The sequence below is a fragment of the Camelus bactrianus genome, chromosome 9 (assembly GCF_048773025.1).
Source record: "Camelus bactrianus isolate YW-2024 breed Bactrian camel chromosome 9, ASM4877302v1, whole genome shotgun sequence".
In the NCBI taxonomy this organism is placed as follows: domain Eukaryota; kingdom Metazoa; phylum Chordata; class Mammalia; order Artiodactyla; family Camelidae; genus Camelus; species Camelus bactrianus.
The window spans coordinates 27930033-27949894 of NC_133547.1; the positions used below are offsets into that span (position 1 = coordinate 27930033).

A 19862-nucleotide genomic window follows, 5' to 3' on the forward strand; every position below is an offset into this window, starting at 1 on the left:
TAAGCGTAAGTATGTTAGTCATCTCAGGATGCCATAACAAAACACTATAGATGAGTGGCTTAGACAACAGAAGTTTATTTTCTCACAGTTCTGGAGGCTGGAGCTCCAAGATCAGGGCACCAGCACAGTCAGGTTCTGGTGAGAGGTCTCTTCCCAGCTTGCAGATGACTGCCTTCACATCATGTTCTCACACAGCAGAGAGAGTAAGATCAAGCTCTCTGGTGTCTATTCTTACAAGGGCACTAATCCCGTCATGAGGGCCCCACCTTATCTTCAAATACCACACACTGGGGGGTTAGGGCTTCAGCAGACAAGTTGTAGGGGAGGAGGTGTGCAATTCAGTCCACAGCAATAAGCTTTCACTTCTCTGGGGTAAATGCCCAGGAGTTTAATTGCTCAATCATATGGCAGTTGCATGTTCAGTTTTTTAAGAAGTTGCCCATCTGTTTTCCAGAGTGGCTGTCTCACTTCACATTCCCATCATCAACGTATGAATGATTCAGTTTTTTCTGCATCCTCACCAGCATTTGGCATTGCCATTATTTTTTATTTTAGCCAATCCAGTGATACCTCATTGTGGTTTTAATGTGCATTTCCCATGGCTAATGAGTTGAACATCTTTTCATGTGCTTATTTGCTATCTGTATGTCCTTTTCGGTGGCATGTCTGTGCACGCCTTTTTCCCATTTTCTAATTGGATTGTTTGTTTTTTACAGTTGAGTTTTGAGAGTTCTTGATGTAGTCCTTTGTCAGATATGTGGTTCCCAAATATTTTATCCCAGGCCGTGGCTTGTCTTTTTATCCTCTTAACAAGGGTTTTGCAGAGCAAAAGATTTTAATTTTGATGAGTTAAAATGTATCCATTTTTCCTTTTGTGGCCCATGCTTTTGATGTCAAGTCTAAGAACTTTCTGCCTAGCCCTAGGACCTAAAGCTTTTCTACTTTTCTCCCTAGAAGTAGTATATCTTTATGTTTTCCATGTATGTCCATGATCCATTTTGAGTTAATTTTTGTGTATGATTTAGGTCAAGGTTTTTGTTGTTGTTGTTGTTGTTGTTGTTGTTTTTGCCAATGGAAATCCAATTGCTTCAGCACCACTTATTAAAAAGGCTATATTCCCTCCTCCATTTGAATCACTTTTAGATCCTTGGTCAAAAATTAATTAGGCACAGTAATGCGGCTCTATTTCTGGGTTTCCTATTCGCTTCCATTGATCTATGGGCATCCTTCCACCAGTACCATATTAGCCTTTTTAAAAAATAATTGAAGTACAGTCAGTTACAATGTGTCAGCCTCTGGTGCACAGCACAGTGTCCCCGTCACACAGATACATACATATATTCATTTTAATATTTTTTCATTAAAGGTTATTACAAGATATTGAATATAGTTCCCTGGGCTACACAGAAGAACCTTGCTTTTAGTACCATACTATCTTGATTAATAAAGCTATACAGGAAGCATTAACATCAGGAAAGGTGATTCCTCCCACACAAATTATTTTTAATATAATACATTTTATGTTTGAAAGTCTTTTATTGCCACTCTATTGTATTCTTCCTCAACAAAAAAAATTTATAAATTGAAAATAAATTTCTCTTTATTTTCTGTAATAAAAGACTTCAAGTACTAAAACAATTTCTTCTAGTTTGAGTTTTCTTTATAATTATTGTGACTATGCAATAAATGTACTGTAAATTTTGATTTTAAAAATTCTTAAATAAAAACAAAACTTTTTAAAAGAAATGGAGAGATTTCTTCAATAGCTCACGCTTCCTTGCAGTGACTATTATTTATTGCCAGGATGAAATGGACTCAGTATCAATTCTATTCCTACTTTTTGTTTTCACAACTTTAAGTGGTGAGAAACCTTTTCCACGTAAATGAGAAGATGAAAATGGAAGTCTTACTAGAGCAATTATTTCTCAACTCTTTAAAATCTTTTGACTTATGTGACAAAAATAATAGTGATCTACCATCAAAAATATACTTAAAGATCTACTAGTTAATTGGCAAACAACTGAATTAGGTCTCTCAGTTTTGTGAGAGCAAAAAATGGGAGAGTATTTGAACTGCAAAAGGAACTGTCATCCAGCCATGCCCTGAGATCGTGTTACTTACTCACTCACTGTCTCAGCACAGACACCAATATTTTCAATTGGCCTTTGCTCGGCACCTCAGTGGCTTTTACATCCAGGCACCTTTGTGAGACCTGAGTGGATGAGCGGGATGGCCTTCTGCTGCAACAGTGGGAGAAGAGGGGCTGCGACAGCAAGGTGGGAGAGTGGTCCCTGCACCTCCACGTAAGCGCATTCTCAAGCAGAAGAACGTTAGGACAAAGTACATGGGGAGTTGAAGGACCTGCTAACTCGTTCCCTTTAACTATCCAAGCCCCATACTCCTTGAAAAGTGTACCCAATTTAAAGACGAAAGCCAATGTGCATCTGCAGCCTGCGGTATCAGTACAGGCACAGGGACTACACAGAAGTGAGCGGTAAATGCTTCTGATGAGGAACAGCGAATAGCAAGACGACAAGCACCAAAATAGCAACACAATATATCGAAAGAAGACTCCACTTGAAAGCTAAGAACCAGACCGGAGCAAATTAAGTTGTTGCTTGAAGCATAATAATTGAGGCCTTTAAATTCACCAAACCACCCTGCTATCACGGACTAACCCCTTCTCTGTCCTAGGGGAATGAACAATCTCATGAGTCTGTTTCACCAAGGTGCTATTTAAAAGCTGACGAAATGTTCAGGCAATTCATTACATCAATATAAAAATCTTTTACAGGACAGGGGTATGATCAAAACCAAAAGTGGTGGTGGGGGGGGTGCTATGCTGACTAAAAGGACAGGATATGCTTTCTGAGGGTAATGCCAAGGTCCCCTTCTTGCCTGGCTGGCTTCTGCTTGTGAGTCAGATCCCAGGTTCTGCAGTCAGCCGCCAACACAGATGTCCTGACCCTCACTCTCCCATCAGCTATTTTAATTATCTGCACTGTGCACACAGCTACCCAATGCTTTCGTTGCACGGTCATTTCTTTTATTTCCTTTATCACCTGTCCATCAGTGACCCTCCCAAAACAACACGCACGTTCTGTGCGAGCAGAGACCTCGCCCAATCACTGCTGCAGCCCAGCGCTACCGGAGACCTAGCGGGCAGCACCCTTGTTGACGGCGACCTACAGAAACGAGGCGTGAGACTGATGCTGATTTTAAGCCTCTCATCTTTAACTGAGTCGTCTTCTCCTTGTTTTTAGCTTTATCCCTCTGCAGCCACTCACTGCGCTTCTCTCGCCTATGTTACTGAAATAGTTTATTACCTGTGCAATAAACAGACACTGCAGCCATGAAGACACACAGCGTAGGAATATTCAGAAGACAAAGTTAACGTTCACACATCAGGATTTCCAGTTCAAGATGGCAGACTGAGGATATACACTTACTATTTAAAGCTTGCAAAACCACACTCAAATAAGGGAGGCAAAAGAAGCAATGAACCTCTAACATCAAAAGGGAAGGGAAGTAGGGGGCTCATGAGCAGATGAAAGACCCAACAAGTTTCTAGAATTCAAAAGGCAGATGGAATTGTGTTGATGGATGAGACGGGCAGAGAAAGCCACAGCCCAGGACGCTCGACAAGGCAACCGAAAGGAGCTGGACGCCAAGCTGCTTGCTGGAATGCGGGAATGAGCCTAGAGAGCCAGTCTGCCCCGGAACTCCCGAGGCTCTGGGCTCTGGGCCAGAGGTATGGGGGCAGGAGGGAGAAGGGGCTGAAGACAGTGGGGATAACTGAAGGTCTGCGCCTGGAACTGCGCTGGTTGGCGCCTCCGTCTGCTTCCCCCACCCCACACACATCACAGGCAGCCTGGCATTAACCCTCAGCTGAAAACCCAGATAGCTGAAGGAACACATAACGTGGGGAAAGCTAAGGCTTCTAGTGGAGCACCCCAAGGGCCTGAGCACAGGCTCACCCCAGAGCAAGCCGACCAGCCAAGACATCCCACCCTGCACAGAGGGCACAGCCGGCCATCCACTTGGGTGACAGGTCTGAGGGGGAAAGAGACCAACTTTCAAAACAGCAGGGGAAATTCACACCAGTTCCTCAGACCTTCTTTCTAAAGGATGAACAGACAACCAAGACACATGGGGAAATCCAGCAGAATGAAAAAGAAGAGCTAAGAAAAACAGAATAAGGAACCCTGAGGGGAACAAGTATAATAAGAGGCATAAGAAAACACAATATATTTTTTAAAAAACTACTATAATCAAAAGATTCCAAAGGGTGTTGCCTCTATATAAAATAGGAGTAGGAAACCACGAAAAAAAGAAACACAGAATTTGAAAGAACTTGTTTAAATTAAAAGCCAGACTGTAAAGGGTGATTAAAAAGGAAAGAAAATCAAGATGATCTGGAAAATAAAATTGAAAAACCCAGAATGAGTATCTGGATAAAAAGATGGAAATAATAGAGAAACAATGAGCTACAAAGAGCCAATCCAAGAAGTGCAACATTTGACTAATAAGAGCCTCCCAAAAGAGGGAACAGGAGAAGAGAGGGGAGAAACCATTCAGTAATGGAATTCTCCAGAGCGAAAGAAAGACTCAAGGCTTAAGGCTGAAAGGGTTCAGTGAATGCTCAACACAAGTGATGAAAGACCCACATCTACTCATTTCCTCACAGAGTTCCAAAACAAACACGAAAAGGAGACCCTGAACAGGAACACCAGGTCGACCAGGGAGGACTGATAATCAGACTGGCTTCTTGTTAGCAGCAAAGGATGTCTGAGGACAACGGACCCCCATGTCTTCACATTTTCTAAAGAAAATCATTTTCAGCCCAGAATTCTACACCCAACCTAACTACAAACAAAGGTACAATAAAGACAATTTTAGGTATGACTCAGAAAGTTTACTTCCCACACATCCTTTCTAAAGAACTTATTTCAGGATACACTCCAGTAAATTATGGCATAAATCAGGACAGTGGGAGATACAGGATCCTGAGAGCAGTGATTCCAACACAGAAGAAGAGTGGAGGGAAATCCTTGGAAGACAGCTGTGCAATAGCCTAGAAAAGCACGTGGTCATGAAGGGGGATTCCACAGAATAAAAAATAAAACTGAAAATATGGAAAAAGTGAGGCTATGATAAAGGCATACTATGCCAAAAAAAAAAAAAAAAGGCAATTAGAAACTCCCTGAAAACTAGGAAGGAAGGAGGGAAGGAAGGAAGGAAGGAAGGAAGGAAGGAAGGAAGGAAGGGAGACAAATGTCACCAAAAAAGCTACATTTCAAATCAGAAGCAAGCTGACATATGCCCTAATTGTAAGGAACCAGCATATGAGAGAAGAGGGTCTGGCTGCTGTTGATCTTACAGTCCTGAGAGCCCAGGGGTCATGATCCTGGCCCTGGAGAGAAGAGAATGTAACCCTGGCAGACAAATGGGCCCTGCACTAAGTATGGAATGACGTTTAGGGGGCACTAAAAATAGAGAGGCCCTTCATCTTCGGCCAGAACTAACTTTGATATGGTTTGTCTCAAGACATAAATCTCAGGACACTAAGAGAAAGACTGATCAAAATAGCTTCCACTCTCCTTCTCTTTCCTATAAACGCAGCACCAAACGACAGCCAGTTCCTACCTGCAGTGCTCTTCCAGAAGGAAGGTGAAAGTTGTTTTCATTATTCAAATAGTCCAGGACTTCAGAACCAGCGAGGTTCACTTGGATTTGCGATGCGGGTAACAGGAGAAATGTCTGCTCCCTACAGCTGAGTACAGCCAGGTAACCATTCCAAAACAAGACAGGGTACTGACTGAAGCGGGGAGAAACTGTGGCTCAGAGAGATCGCAAATCCTAACTGTTACTTCACGACAGATCCCAAAGGCTAGGCTTTAAGTTATTATTGTTTAGCAGGAACATTACAAGGCAAGCAAGCATGATTTCTAAGCGAAAAGAAAATTATTTTTTATTGAAGTATACTCAGTTTACAACGCTGTGCCAATTTCTGGTGTACGGCATAATAGTTCAGTCATACATATGCATACGTACATTTATTTTCATATTCTTTATCATTATAGGTTACTATAAGATAGTGAATATAGTTCCCCGTGCTATACAGTATACACTTATTTATCTATTTTATATATAGTAGTACCTGCAAATCTTGAACTCCCAATTTATCATTTCCCACCCTCTTCCCCCTGTGGTAACCGTAAGTTTGTTTTCTATGTCTGTGAGTCTATTTCTGTTTTGTAAATAAGTTCATTTGTTTTTTTTTTTTTAGATTCCACACATAAGTGATATCATATGATATTTTTCTTTGTTTTTCTGGCTTATTTCACTTAGAATGACAATCTCCAGGTCCAGCCATGTTGATGCAAATGGCATTATTTTATTCTTTTTATGGCTGAGTAGTATTCCCTTGTATAAACATACTACAACCTCTTTATCCAGTCGTCTGTCAGTGGACACTTAGGCTGCTTCCATGTCTTGGCTGTTGCAAATAGTGCTGCTGTGAACAGTGGGGTGCATGTATCTTTTGAAATTAAAGTTCCCTCTGGATATATGCCCAGGAGTGGGATTGCTGGATCATATAGTAAGTCTATTTTTAGTTTTTTGAGGACTCTCCATACTGTTTTCCATAATGGCTGCACCAAACTACATTCCCACCAACAGTGTAGGAGGGCCCCCTTTTCTCCACACCCTCCCCAGCATTTATCATTTGTGGCCTGGGAGAAGAAATTTTTTATAGGCGATATGCAAATACCACATGTTCTCTTCCCTATCGGCAGAAATGTGGCTTAGCTTCTGGGAAGGGACAAATCTTTCCAGTAATTCGCTTAATAACAGGAGGCATTTGTCCTGGTCTGTTAATTCTACCTGCTTTCCTGACAAGCAGAAAATAACTTCACGCTGCAGACAGAGGGCCTCGTTTATAAGGGGGTTTTCCTTTATGGAAGAATTAACAAGTCATGATAACACAATACTAGTCACAGTTTCCATCTTTTAGATTCAACCTATATGGAGATTTGTTGTAGTAAAATGGTGAAATGTACATCAATCTTGACAATGTGAAAGTGTCGCTGACAGAAAGTGGGAAAAGCAGACGCAAAACCAGTACGCGTTCCAATTTCCCTTCTTAAAAAGGGAGGAGCAGACATGCTGCAACAGCAGATGACGTGAGAGGGAGCCGGCATCATCTGCAGTCACTAAGTCCAGCAACAGATGAAGTAAAATTAATAATCAAATACTGGAAAAGAATGAGATGACTGTAGAGCAAGAAAGCCAAACACTCATTTCTAAAAGTGGAAAGTCAGCGGACATCACCGAAAGCTGGTAAGCCGAGAACAGAGGTCAAGTCTATCGCTTACAACAGCGGCCCCAAATCTTTGTTGTCACACAGCTCTCTCAGGAAAATACTTTAAAGTGCAAAGGCCTAACACTCATATATTTACTTTTTAATATTCTACATAAACTTATGACTATAATAATCTATTACATATATATTGTGACTCACACAAAAATAGAAATTAAAAGCATACAAGAATAAATTTGAATAGATTTTATGGGGTAGGATGCTTATCATAACAATAAATCAAAATCAGAAAATCACCATCTATTTTGACAAAAACATTTTAAAATATAAAAAGTATATAAGAATATATACAATTTCAAATAATTTCTCCCAGTACTCAAATTCAACATCTTATGCACCTCCCAGGATGTGTGCAGTTCCTTTTAGATACACAGCTGCAGAAGTCAGAGGGGTAGCCACCAGGATATTCAAAAAGATAGGTGATTCAAAGAGGCTGCCTTCTGAGAGCAGAGCTGGAAGGGGGGTTCTGAGTGCATCACAAGCTCGTCTATACTGTCTCACTTACTGTGTGCATGTCTCCTTTCCTGTAAGTGGTTAATCTAATCAGCTCTGTAAAACCCTATGTCCATGTTTATGCTGATTCACTCATTCAACAAAAACTTACTGAGCATCTCCTCCTGACATCTCAGCTGTTGGGGAGATCACAGTCTGAGGCAGAACGAAGATATGAAAACCGCCGATGACAATGCAACGTCATACATGCTGCAAGAGAAGTGTGTGCCGGGTACCATGTCCCCCACAGGCTGGGCCACACCACGCGGGGTGTTACAGAGGAACTGCCAAAAGGTCACTGCCTGAGTGAAACCTAAAGGACAAATGGAAGACTGAGAATGAGCCAGGTGAAGAGCGATGCAGGGAAACGAGGGAAGGGCAGTCTAGGACACGGAGGGAGCGGTGGGGCAGACAGGCTGACGTGTGAGAGAGGGCGTGGCGTGCTGGGAACCTGGGAGCTCTTCAGGGCTGGCAGAGCAAACGGTGCATGAGATGGTAGTGGCAGGAATGAAAGGGCAAGACAGGGAGGGACCAGAAACGAAGGGCCGTGCTCAGAACTCTACCGAAGGAAGTGGGAAGCCACTGAAGGATCCGACTGGGAAGGAGGGAGATGTGATCAGATGTGCACTTCAGGGAAGACAGTTTGGAAGCAGTTTGGAGGACGGATCTGAGAGGGGTAAATGAGGCAGGAGGGCCATTCTGGAAGCTGTTACAGAGGGACTCATGAGACAAAAGGAGAGAGTCATGGCACCAGCAGGAGGCAGACGGCCAAGAGACACAGGGAAAGGTGCTCATTATGGCCGGTCAGCAGGGAAATGTCAATCACAGTCACAATGAGATGCCACTTCGCACCTGCTAGATAGAATAACATCAAAAAAAGAGACAACTATGCTGGCAAAGGTGTGGAGAAAAAGGAACCCCTGTGCACTGCTGGTGCAGCCACTATGGAAAACAGTATGGAGGTCGGGCAAAAAATTAAAAAATAGGACACCGTATGAAACGGCATTCCTACTTCTGCATATACAACAAAGAAAATGAAAGCAGGATCTCAAAGACATGGCTGCACTCCCATGTTCACGCAGCCTTAGTCACAACAGCCACGACGTGGAAACAACCTGTGTCCAAAGTGTCCGTCAAAGGATGAATGGATAAAGAAAACATGACATGCATATGCAATGGAATATTACTCAGCCATGAGACAGACAGAAATTCTGCCATTTGTGACAAAATAGACGGATCTTGAGGGTAATAGGCTAAGTGAAATAAGCCAGACACAGAAAGACAAATACTGCAAAGTATCATTTATATGTGGAATCTAAAAAAAATTTCTAAAGTCAAACTCTTAGAAACAGAGAGTAGAAAGACAGGTACCAGAAGCTGGGAGGTGGGGAAGTAGAGAGAGGCTGGTAAAGGGTACAGCCTTATAGCTCTAAGATGAATGAGGTCTGAGGATCTAATGTCAAAGACGGTGACCATAGTTGGTAACACCATATTTTTTTCAAAAAAGAGATGATGCGGTCCAAAGTTACTTGGGAGATGCACTAGCAGACCTGCTGTGGGCAAAGAAAGACGGAGACTCTAACCACTGCATATAAGGCAGATGAACAACAAAGTCCTACTGCAGAGCACAGGGAACTACATTCAGTATCTTGCAACAGCCTATAATGAAAAAGGACACACACAGGTCTAGCTGAACCACAGTGCTGTGCACCAGACAGTAACACAATATTGTGAATCGACTACACCTCAATTTAAAAGAAAAGAAAGAAAGAAAGAGGGAGAGTCTAGAAGGACTTGGGTATATTTACCTCTTAAATACCTGAAGAGTATCACTAAACGACAGGAAAGGAAGCAAACGGGCGGGGCTTCAGCCTTGGCGTGTTGGATGTGAAGCGCTGTCTGCAGGCGGACGTCAAACAAGCAGCTAGAAATGCAAGTCTGGAGTTGGGGGCAGGGAGGCTGGGGCTGGCGACATGGAGTTGAGACCCATGAGTTACGTGGGCTGTAGCGGAAGCCATGTGAAGAGATGCAATTACCCAAGGAGACAGCGCAAAATGAGAAGGAGAGAAGGCTGGAGTCCTGAGGGAAGCAGGGGGCAAAGGAAGATGAGACTGAAGGGAAGCGTGTGGGTATCAGGGCAAGAATGAAGGAAGGTCAGAGAAGAGGTGGTGGTGAGCAAAGAAGAGCAAAGATCACGGGAGCCTGACTGAACAGGAAAGCCAGAGGGGCTGACAGACTGGAGTGGCAGAGCCTCAGTGATGATGACAATGATGAAGATGATACGACACCAGTAGTGGTAACAGTTAAGAGTAGGACTGTGAAAGAGACAGGAGTGTGTGCTTAGTGGGAGCTATTCGAGTTCAGTATCTTGGAGTGATTACAGGACATCTCTGAATATGTGTAAAACTATGTGTACTATATTGCATCATTTTGCACATCCTGAGTACCAAATGCTCAGGACAAAGGCCAAGGCCAAGGTAACAAACAGGCCCTGCCTTCACTGGGGCACATTTAGTTCTACTGGATCAGGTGTGACTGAAAACCTTGTAAGTTGGCACATGAAAACAAAACCACAGTTGTCTTCTTTAACGGGTGATGAACAACAACGTTAATGATAGCAATAAACAGAAAGAAACTGGTTACATTTTAAAGAAGTGTATTCATGAAGTGGTGCTTTTCCACCTGTACTTTAGTTCGTATAAGGATTCAAAAGATTTAAGACTAGCATTTACTGGATAAACAACAAGGTCCTACTGTACAACACAGGGAACTATATTTAATATTTTGTAATAAGCTATAAAGAAAAATGAAAACGAATATATGTATGTACAAGTGAACCACTATGCTGTACACCGGAAACTAACGCACTGCACATCAACTGTACTTCAATGAAAAACCCTAAAACAAAACAAGACAAACAGAAAGAACAGTACCTGCTCACAAGTGTCTCCACATGTGGCTGCTCAGTGGCTATTTGCATTTTCTTTCCTTTACAAAATAAATATGCATGATTCCTCTCACAGTAATGGCTGAAATGATAAACGTCATAATAACTCTCTCATAAAATCTCTTCCACAGCAACGTCTTTCAGCCTAACAGTAATGGGGGAAAAAGTCAAACTATGTTAGGAAATGATTGATTTTCTTAAACTGTCAGAATTCAGTTGCGCTCCTTCTGCGGCAGACAGAATGCTAAAGGTCTCTCCCAAGATGCCCGCCCGCTGGTTGTTCAATCCAACACTCACCTGGAGTCTGCTGTGAAGAGACTCTGCAGGGAGAACTAAGGTCACTAATCGGCTGACTTTGAAGTAGAAGCGTTACCCTGGCTTATGCAGGTGGACCCAGTGTAACCATGCAAACCCTTCAAAGCAGAAGAGGAAGGAATCAGAGGTGAGGCAGAGAAAGATGGAAAAGGGCAGAGGAAGCCGTCAGAGAGACGGGAAGCATGCGAGGGACCCCACCCCCTGCTTCTGGCTTTGAGGCGGGAGAAAGGGAGTGAGAACCAAGGAGTGCAGGCAGCCTCTGGACACTGAGAACAACCCCAGCCAAACGCCGGCACGGAATGGAGTCCTCGATCCTACTACAGACCTGGGTTCTGAAAACCACCTGAAAGGGCCTGGAAGTCAGTTCCCAGAGCTCCAGAAAGAAACTCAGCCCCCGGGATGCCTTGATGTTCAACCTTGTGAAACCTGGAGCAGAGAACCAGATGGGTCACACCATGCTGGGGCTTCTAACCTGCAGGAGTGTGAGACAAGGGTACAGATAAATGGGTGTTGTTTTAAGCTGCTAAATTTGTGGCGATTTGTTACAGGACCACTGGAAAACTAACATGCTTTCTTTAATCACTGACCTCAAACACGCTCTATCAAATCTCATTTTCTTAACCCTTAATGTAACATCGGACAGAGTTCATTTATTTCTAGTCAGATTCAGTTATTATGAAGTCCAGTCTAATTTATTTACATCCAAACTTTTATTTTGAAAATGTTTAAATCTACAGAAAATTCAGAAGAACAGTGAAAAGCATACCTTTACACTTACACTTACGTTCATCAACTACTGACACTGTCCTACATTTATTTGTTTCGTCTCCCTTTCTAAACGTTTTTAAGTATCTCTCCCCCTCCGTCGCTCTCCTTCTCGGTATCAACGGTTCTCAACTGGGAACAACTTGCCTCCCAGGGGACATCTGGCAACGTCTGGAGACATTTCTGATTGTCACTACTGGGGGTGGGCAGAGGCCTGGGACGCTACTAAATGTCCTGCAACACAGAGCCCTGCAGAGCGAGGAATTCCCCAGCCCAACAGTGCTTACGTTGAGAAACCCTGCTCTTTGCATATATATTTTTATTCCTGAGCTATTTAAAAGTAAATTACAAACATTATGACTTTTTCACTCTAAATACTTCAGTTCATATCTTCTAAAAAATAAGAACCCCCCCCCATATGACACAACTTACCGCTGATACAGTACTCCCCAATGTGCGGCCCATTTTCAGATCTCCCCATTACCTCAAAAAAACCCTTTATTGCTTTTTTTTTTCAGTCCAGGAATCAATCAAGGGTACAAAGGCTGGCATGTTGATCAATATTTTAAATTTAAAATAAATAAGTTCTAATTTTCAAGCAATGGGAGGGGTCGTGGTGTAAAACTATGAGTCTGTGACTGACACTGGGTATGTGTGAAACGATGTCGTAGGCTAATGCGGAGGGTGGTTAGAGTGCTATAAATCTCTGTTGCAAGAACATCCTCAAACATGACATTCTGTTCTTAGGAAAGAAAGGGAAATTCTGCTTACAGTAACCCATTAACTCTGTTGAATAAACAACATTCTGAAACAATAAATCAAGAAGGTTCTTTCCAAAGAAAACATACAAACGGCCAGCAGGCACACGAAAAGATGCTCAACATGGCTAATCATCAGGGAGATGCAAATTCAAACCACAGGGAGATGTCACCTCACACCCATCAGGATGGCCGTTCAACAACACAGAAAGCCCCAAGCGCTGATGAGGATGTGGAAAACCCGGAGTCCTTGTGTGTTGCTGGTGGGAATGTAAAATGGTACAGCCACTAGGGAAAACAGTACAGGGGTTCCTCAAAGATTTAAAACAGAATTACCCTATGATGCAGCAACCCCACTTCTAGGAATAGATACAAAATAACTGCAAGGAGGATCTCAGAGAGATGTTAGTACTTCCACGTTCACTGCAGCGCTCTTCACAATAGCCAAGGGGTGGAAGCAACCTAAACGTCCAGCAACTGATGACTGGATAAAGAAAAGGTGGTGCACACACACAGTGGAACATTATTAAACCTTTGAAACGCAAGACATCCTGTCACACACTACAAGACACAGGAATCTTGAGGACATTACGGTAAGTGAAATAAGCCAGTCACAATGATTGTGCATGATTCTACTTACATGAGTTTTCCAAAGAAGTCAAACTCACAGAAACAGAAAGTAGAATGTGGTTACCAGGCTGCTGGGGAGGGGAAAATGAGAAGTTGTTATTTGATAGGTACAGAGTTTCAGTTTTGCAAGATGAAAAAGCTCTACCCATCTGTTGCCAACAATGTACATATATTAACACCACTGTACTGCATACTTAAAAATGGTTAAAATGGTAAATTTTACACTATGTTTTTGGCCATAATAGAAAAGAAAAGAAAAAAATTAGCCACAACACCATGATCACACCTAAAAAAAGATGATCATTAAATAAATAAATAAATAAAATTAAAATCATTACCAAAAAAAGTAAATAAATAAACCTAATGACTTCCCCCTCCAAAACCCATAATAATAATAATAATGATAATAATAATAAAATAATAATTCTGTGCTTGAATCTAAGACATTGTGGGATACACAGGCTCCCCATATACAGTCACCAGTCTCAGGAAGCTAAGCTCTGGAGATTTACTTTCAGGCAAAGGAGAAAGTTGGGCCCTGAGCAGTAGGCATGACCGGGCTGATGGGAACCATACCACCTGTGGTCCTTCTCTCTCTGGGGAACAGGAAACAACCACCTGCTCTAATTAGCCTTAGATTAAAAAAAATCCTGGAAGCTGAAAATGAGCAAGAAGCCATATTATTCTTACCACAGTATTTGTCAGCATTGTCACTGTCACCAGCCGATCTGTATTAGCAGCCCTACCTGGCACTAAATCCCACAAGATACCCATGTGAAGTCACAAAGAACCAGACCATCCACAGCAGTCATGACTGAAAAGCAGTACTAACACAAGGCGAAGAGCCAGGTACCAGAAATGCTAAACCTCTGCCAGCACCGTAATCACCCACTCACCGTGACGGCCCTTCTGAGCACACAGCTGAAACGGCTGAAGTAGTCATTTCTAAGAGGATGCTTCAAGAAATGTAAAACTTTTGCAATTTGAAGGACTTAAAAACCCACAGATGCAACCAAGTATCTCAGACTTCAAATTCCATTAGACTTGCGTCAGCTTTTTATATGCAACAGGTCATGCAGGCAGAATGACTGGGGTGCAAAATGTGTATAATCTAAGTATACAGAATTAACTTAAATTGTCTTAACTTTCATTCTTCCAGGACTTAATGATAGTGAGAAGGAAGAAGGTATTATAAACTAAAACCAGTGAATTACAGGGCTGCTGTGTCATCAGTCCCACTCAGGCTATGAGTAAACCCTAAACAAAGTAGATCCTAATTTGTAGACAACATACTGCTAAGAACAAACACAGGTGTCATTCTGGGTCACCACACCCAGCAGGCCACAAGGAGTATCATCATAATGGTGTGTGGAAGAAAAACTGCCTAAAAATGGTCCAAACTGCTTAACACACCCACAGATTCTGATCGCAGGGACAGGATTCGACTCCGCTCAATGTGCCACAACATTCAGGCAGCCCAGGAAGCACCACTTCCCAGGTGATGTCTCAGCACAACGGCTGGGGAAGACAGAGCCGTGGGGTAGCGTGCTCCGGGAGCGAGGCCTTGCCCGGGCTCAGTGCTTGTTGGCGATCTATTTCTGCCTACTGCAGGCAGGTCACGAGCCCTCCCGGCTCACAGAGAGGACGCACAGGCAAGCAAGCGTGCCTGACCGGCCCTCTGGATGAAGTAAGTGCCCCTGCACCAAAGAGCTGGCAGTGGTGGAATCGACAAGAGGCACAGAGAAGGACCACATAAAGGGGATAAACTCAGTTCCTTTTTTTTTTTTCTAACAGATTTACTGAGACATAATTCACATACCATACACTTTATTCATTTAAAGTATACAGCTCAGTGGCTCTTAGTATATTCACGGAGTTGTGAATAGTATCAATTTTAGAACATTTCTGTTACCCCAAAAAGAAACCTCATACCCATTTCCCCCCAACCCTTCCAGCCCTAGGCAACAACTAATGTATTTTCTGTCTTTATAGATTCGCCTATTCTGGACACTTCATTTAAAGGGAGCCACAGAATATGTGATCTTTTGTAACTGACTTCTTTCATACAGCTAATGTCTTCAAGGTTCATCCATGTTACAGCATGTATCAGGTCTTCATTCCTCCTTATTCCCAAATAATAATCTACCACATGGATATACCACATCAGTCCTTTACTTCACAAGCAACAGAATCTCTTTTGCTTTATAAACACTAACTAGGTCCCCATGTTAGTCCATAAATGCCTGCTTAAGCCATATTACATCTGAAAACATATTAATTGCTTAATACTACAGTTGTCTAGAAGCATTATCAATTACCATACTGATATTTGGAGTAAAGAAAACACTGGGAATGAAGATCCTTTATAATTAAGCCAATTGCTTAAAGTTTTCCCCCTGTAAATTGTAGTAGGAAGAGGAACTTGCAAGCCCTAAGGCCTGAACACCTCAGGTGTAACTGCTTTTTGACTTACACAGCTAAAGACAAACAGCACAACTGCAAGTACACAAAGCTGGTCTCTGCAACCGCCCCCTCTTCTTCCTGGGCCCTTCATCTCTTCCCCCATCTTTGAAATCCAATCCCTTCTGTACTCTTTAGCCCCTCCCCTACCCCCAAACAACAAGACCTTTTATACCTGTTGATTAATTACAGCCTCATTTTAAATTAAAATACTACATTTACACAAAAATGTTCCTCAAACCAGACATCTTCTAAGACATTCTCCCCAAACCTGAAATCAGAATTAGTTGCCCTCCAAAGAATTTCCAGTAGGAACAAGCTGGTAAGGGGAGAGTCTTTTTTGTTTTTACCAAGAGACCCTCTCAAGTCACAGTAAACCCACCTCCTGGCAAATTGAATTTAGTCGTCTCAGGGTAATGCATACCTAGGAGGAGGGTGGGGAAAAAACAAGGAATTGTTATTAGTGATAAGGGTGTTACAGTTACGTCTAAAGATACCCTTATCTGTTAGGAATGCACACTGTGGTATCTGGATGAAATGATGTGATATCTGAGATCAGCTGGAAGGAAGATACCGGGAGGGGAGAAGAAACAAAATACAGATAACTGTTGACAGCAGGTGATAGGTACACAAGAGTTCACTGCGGTTTCTTTTCTCTGTTTTATGTATGTATAAAACTTTCCACAGTCAAATACTTCTAAAAAGAGAGAGAGAAACCGTCCCCCTGCTCTCAGGCGGCCTTCTGTCCCTTTGCCTTTCCTTCATAGCACTTACTCTTGTCACAATTTGTTTCTAAGACTCTCCGATTAACGTTTGTCTCCCTGACTAGAGGTTAAACTCCATGAGGACCACGAAGGTGTTTCCTCAGCCCCTGTAGGATCTCTAACACCTCACCGAGTTTCCAGCACGTTAGAGGCAACCAACAAAAAAATGATGGAGTGAAGAAAGTAAGGCATATCATGCATCCAGGCCAATAAATGCTCAAGTGAAAAAGGAGGTGGGAGAAAGCCAGGAGCCTTTGGTTGAGGAATTTAATATATTTACCTATATGTAGTGACCCCTTAAGTTCACATGCTTTTCTACTAAAAATTCAGTAAAGGTGTCACAAAAGAGATTTAATTCCATCTAGCTAATCCTCACTACATTCATGGGATTACTCAGCTAAGAACTACAATCTCCACTTTATGATATGGAAACTGTGGAACCAAAGAGTCCGGAATTTTTCAAGGTCATAATGAACCAGATGCACAAATGAACAAAACTCAGCTCTGTCCTCAGGCCTCATGCTATTCCCAAAGGGATATGACTTTACCCTCAAGAAAAAGCAAACAATAAAAATTAAAAAGTAGGAGGGGTCCTATATATATTAATTCAACTTTCAGTGGCTGAGAAACTGAATAGCTGTATAACAGTCTCAGCTGAAAGTACCTTATTTTGACTTCACCCAAAACAATTTCAAGGCTGAAGCACAGTAGTAGAAGTATTAAAAACATAAGGTGAGGCATGTAGGCTCATTCCACCGAGAACAGAAGAAGGCATGACACTCGCGTGATTTGAAGGCCTTTTTCAAACTGGTTAAACTGAAACAGTATGGAGAGGGAAAACTAACAAGAAAATTTATAAAGAGGATAAATACGAACACCAAGACAATGTTTAAAACACCAGTTCTCTGGGTTCCCATGTTTTAAAATTTATTTATCTCAAATATAATACTATAATCAGTAAAGTTTCTACTTAATATTTTATATAGAAGTGACCTAAAATATCACTATGCACCCAAGTCCTTTTGAAATGCTTAAAATCTGAGTTTACCTTAATTTTGTAATAGACAATGATGTGCACATTCTGGAAGGTAGAAAGACCAAATATTTGCCATTAATAGAAGCAGAACTATTTGTAAAACTAATCTTAACTCGACCAGTCTGTAAGCTTTTGTGCGATGGTGCCCCAAAATGTCACAACCACAGCTCTGGAGAACATTGAGAACCAAATGAAACAAAGCCTAAAATAAAACCTGTCACAAAAACCTAAAATAGTAAAAATAAATAGACAGTTTTAATGAAAAAAAAAAAAGATATTAGCCATCTCAATAAACTTATTTTGAGGACAGAGTCTGGGGAGATTTCTCCTTCCTCACATAAAGGGCGACGAAGAGCCGTCTGGCTTGGGCTGAAGTCGAGGCTGGGTTGCTCTACCGCTCCTCCAGGCACAGAACCGCCGGCGGAGCCACGCAAAGGCTCAGCGCTCAGTTTTTACTCCTATACTCTTCACATCACGGGCTTCCAATCTGCAGTCCATGCTGCAGGGTAATGATTCACACATGCAATTTCCAAACAAAAATGTAAGATTTACTTGTCCTGAGATGGTGTCTTCTCAACTTTTAAAATAATTTATAAAAGCCCCAGCTGAGCAATTTATGGAACTCATCCCATCCCAAATAATCTATCAACACCTTTAGGCCTTTTAATGTAAGCGGTAAAGGAATACTGTCCTCTGCATGCAGACAACACTGCTGGCCCACGCGAGGCATTGATTTGTAGTTGTTTTTCTACTGGGGTGATGCATTTGCGCTCAGCTTCTTACGGTGTCCACTAGGTCCCCCTGGTGACCAACAGTACATGAAGGCAGCAGTGGGGTTAGAAGACAGGCTGGCAGCGGAACAGAGGGTGGAACGGGAAATCTTGAAAAATTAGCACGCGAACAGTACACATGACATGACTGAGAATTACGTTTGCACTGCTGGGCTATGTGAGACTGGCACCAGACACTACCTCCCTCCTGTTAAAATGCAGACCCCCGTCCGCCTCGCCCGGCTGCCGGGCCCCACCTCCCATTTAAATCACGGTGTGATGTTTGAAAGACCGAGCCAAGGGGTTCGGCACGAGGCACACGCCGCTTCTCCGGGCTGTGGGGAAGCGCTCAGATGACAAACTGCCTTAATTTTCTAAAATATGGAGGGGTGACAGGCCACCTTTCCCACCAGCGACTGAAGACCCAGGACAGAGTCGGGAGCAGCTGGCCCGCGGGGCCCACCGGGGAGGGGGGAGAAGCGCCCGCCCCGGGAGAAGGCGGCGGCACGTCCCGAGCCCAGAGCGCCGAGCCCCACACGCCAGGCTGCCGGGTCGCAGCCGGGTCACGGCGCGGGCTCTCGGGGCGCGGGGGGCGCGGGGGCGCGCGGGCCGGCGGGGGGCGGGGGCGGGGGGCGCGCCGCCAGGTGCCGGCCGGCGGGGTGGGGGGTGGGGGGGCGCGGGCAGCGGGGCCCGGGGAGGGGGGGCCCCCGCGGCAGGACCGCGCGCGTGGAGGGCTCGCCGCCGGCCTACCTGGAGGCAGCAGGGCTTCCTCAGCCGGGCCCCCGGACAGAGACTCCTCGCCATGGTGATCGCACATCGCCCCGCCGCGCCGCAGTCAGAGGCGGACCCGCGCGCCGGCCGCCCAGCTCCCCGCCCCCCGCGCCGGGCCGGCCCGCCCCCGCGCCCGCCCCCGCGCCCGCGCCGCGTTCCCCCCGCGCCCGCGCCGCGCTCCCCCCGTGCTCCGCGGCGGTGACGGCGGCCCGAGGCCCGGCCTCCCGCCCCGCGCGCCCCGCCGCCGCGGCTGTCAGAGCCGCTGCCGCCGACTCCGCCATAAAGGGGAGTCGCGCCTCGCCTCGGCCGACACAAATCCAGCTGCGCCTTGCGCTTAAAGGGGAGGCGAGCGGAGGAGGAGGGAGGGGGCGCCACGGGCGCGGGGTGTCGCTCGCTCGCTCGGCGCGGGCAGGCGCGGGCCGGGCCGGGCCGGGCCGGGCGGGGCGGGTCCCCAGGGCCCGGCGCTCAGGCCGCGCGCACCTCGCTGCCGGCCCCCAGCTCCTCGCGCCCCCGCCGCGCGTCCCGCCACCCCGCCCGGCAGGTCTGACGCTCCCCTTGGACTCCGCTCCTACAGCCGGGACGTGTCTGGGCGGGCTGCTTGGAAATTCAGGGGAAGCTTGGGGCTCCCTCCCCGGGGACCGGCTTTTGCTCGCGCGCGGTGGCCGGTGCGTCCGCGGGAGGGGGCGTCGGCCGCAGCCGGAGTTGCGGCCCCGCGCATCCCCCGAGCCGACGCAGGCGGGGCTCCTCTCCGCCCGACTCAGCGTGCTCCCCAA

General features: G+C 44.7%; 1 protein-coding gene across 5 annotated transcripts in view; it reads right to left on the bottom strand.

Moving 5' to 3' along the window:
* Window positions 1-19226, bottom strand: part of DIPK1A (divergent protein kinase domain 1A) — a 95153-nt gene extending 75927 nt beyond the window's left edge. The window contains exon 1 of one of the 5 annotated variants that reach the window (XM_074369958.1): window positions 19069-19225. In XM_074369958.1, the coding sequence (XP_074226059.1) occupies window positions 19069-19122 (54 nt within the window). In that variant the 5' untranslated portion in view covers window positions 19123-19225. Of the gene's footprint in view, window positions 1-10806; window positions 10826-13298; window positions 13337-19068 lie in introns of those variants that run through there. The other 4 variants (XM_074369961.1, XM_074369960.1, XM_074369959.1 and 1 more) reach the window with 4 other exon arrangements.
* Between the last annotated feature and the right edge of the window lie 636 nt (window positions 19227-19862).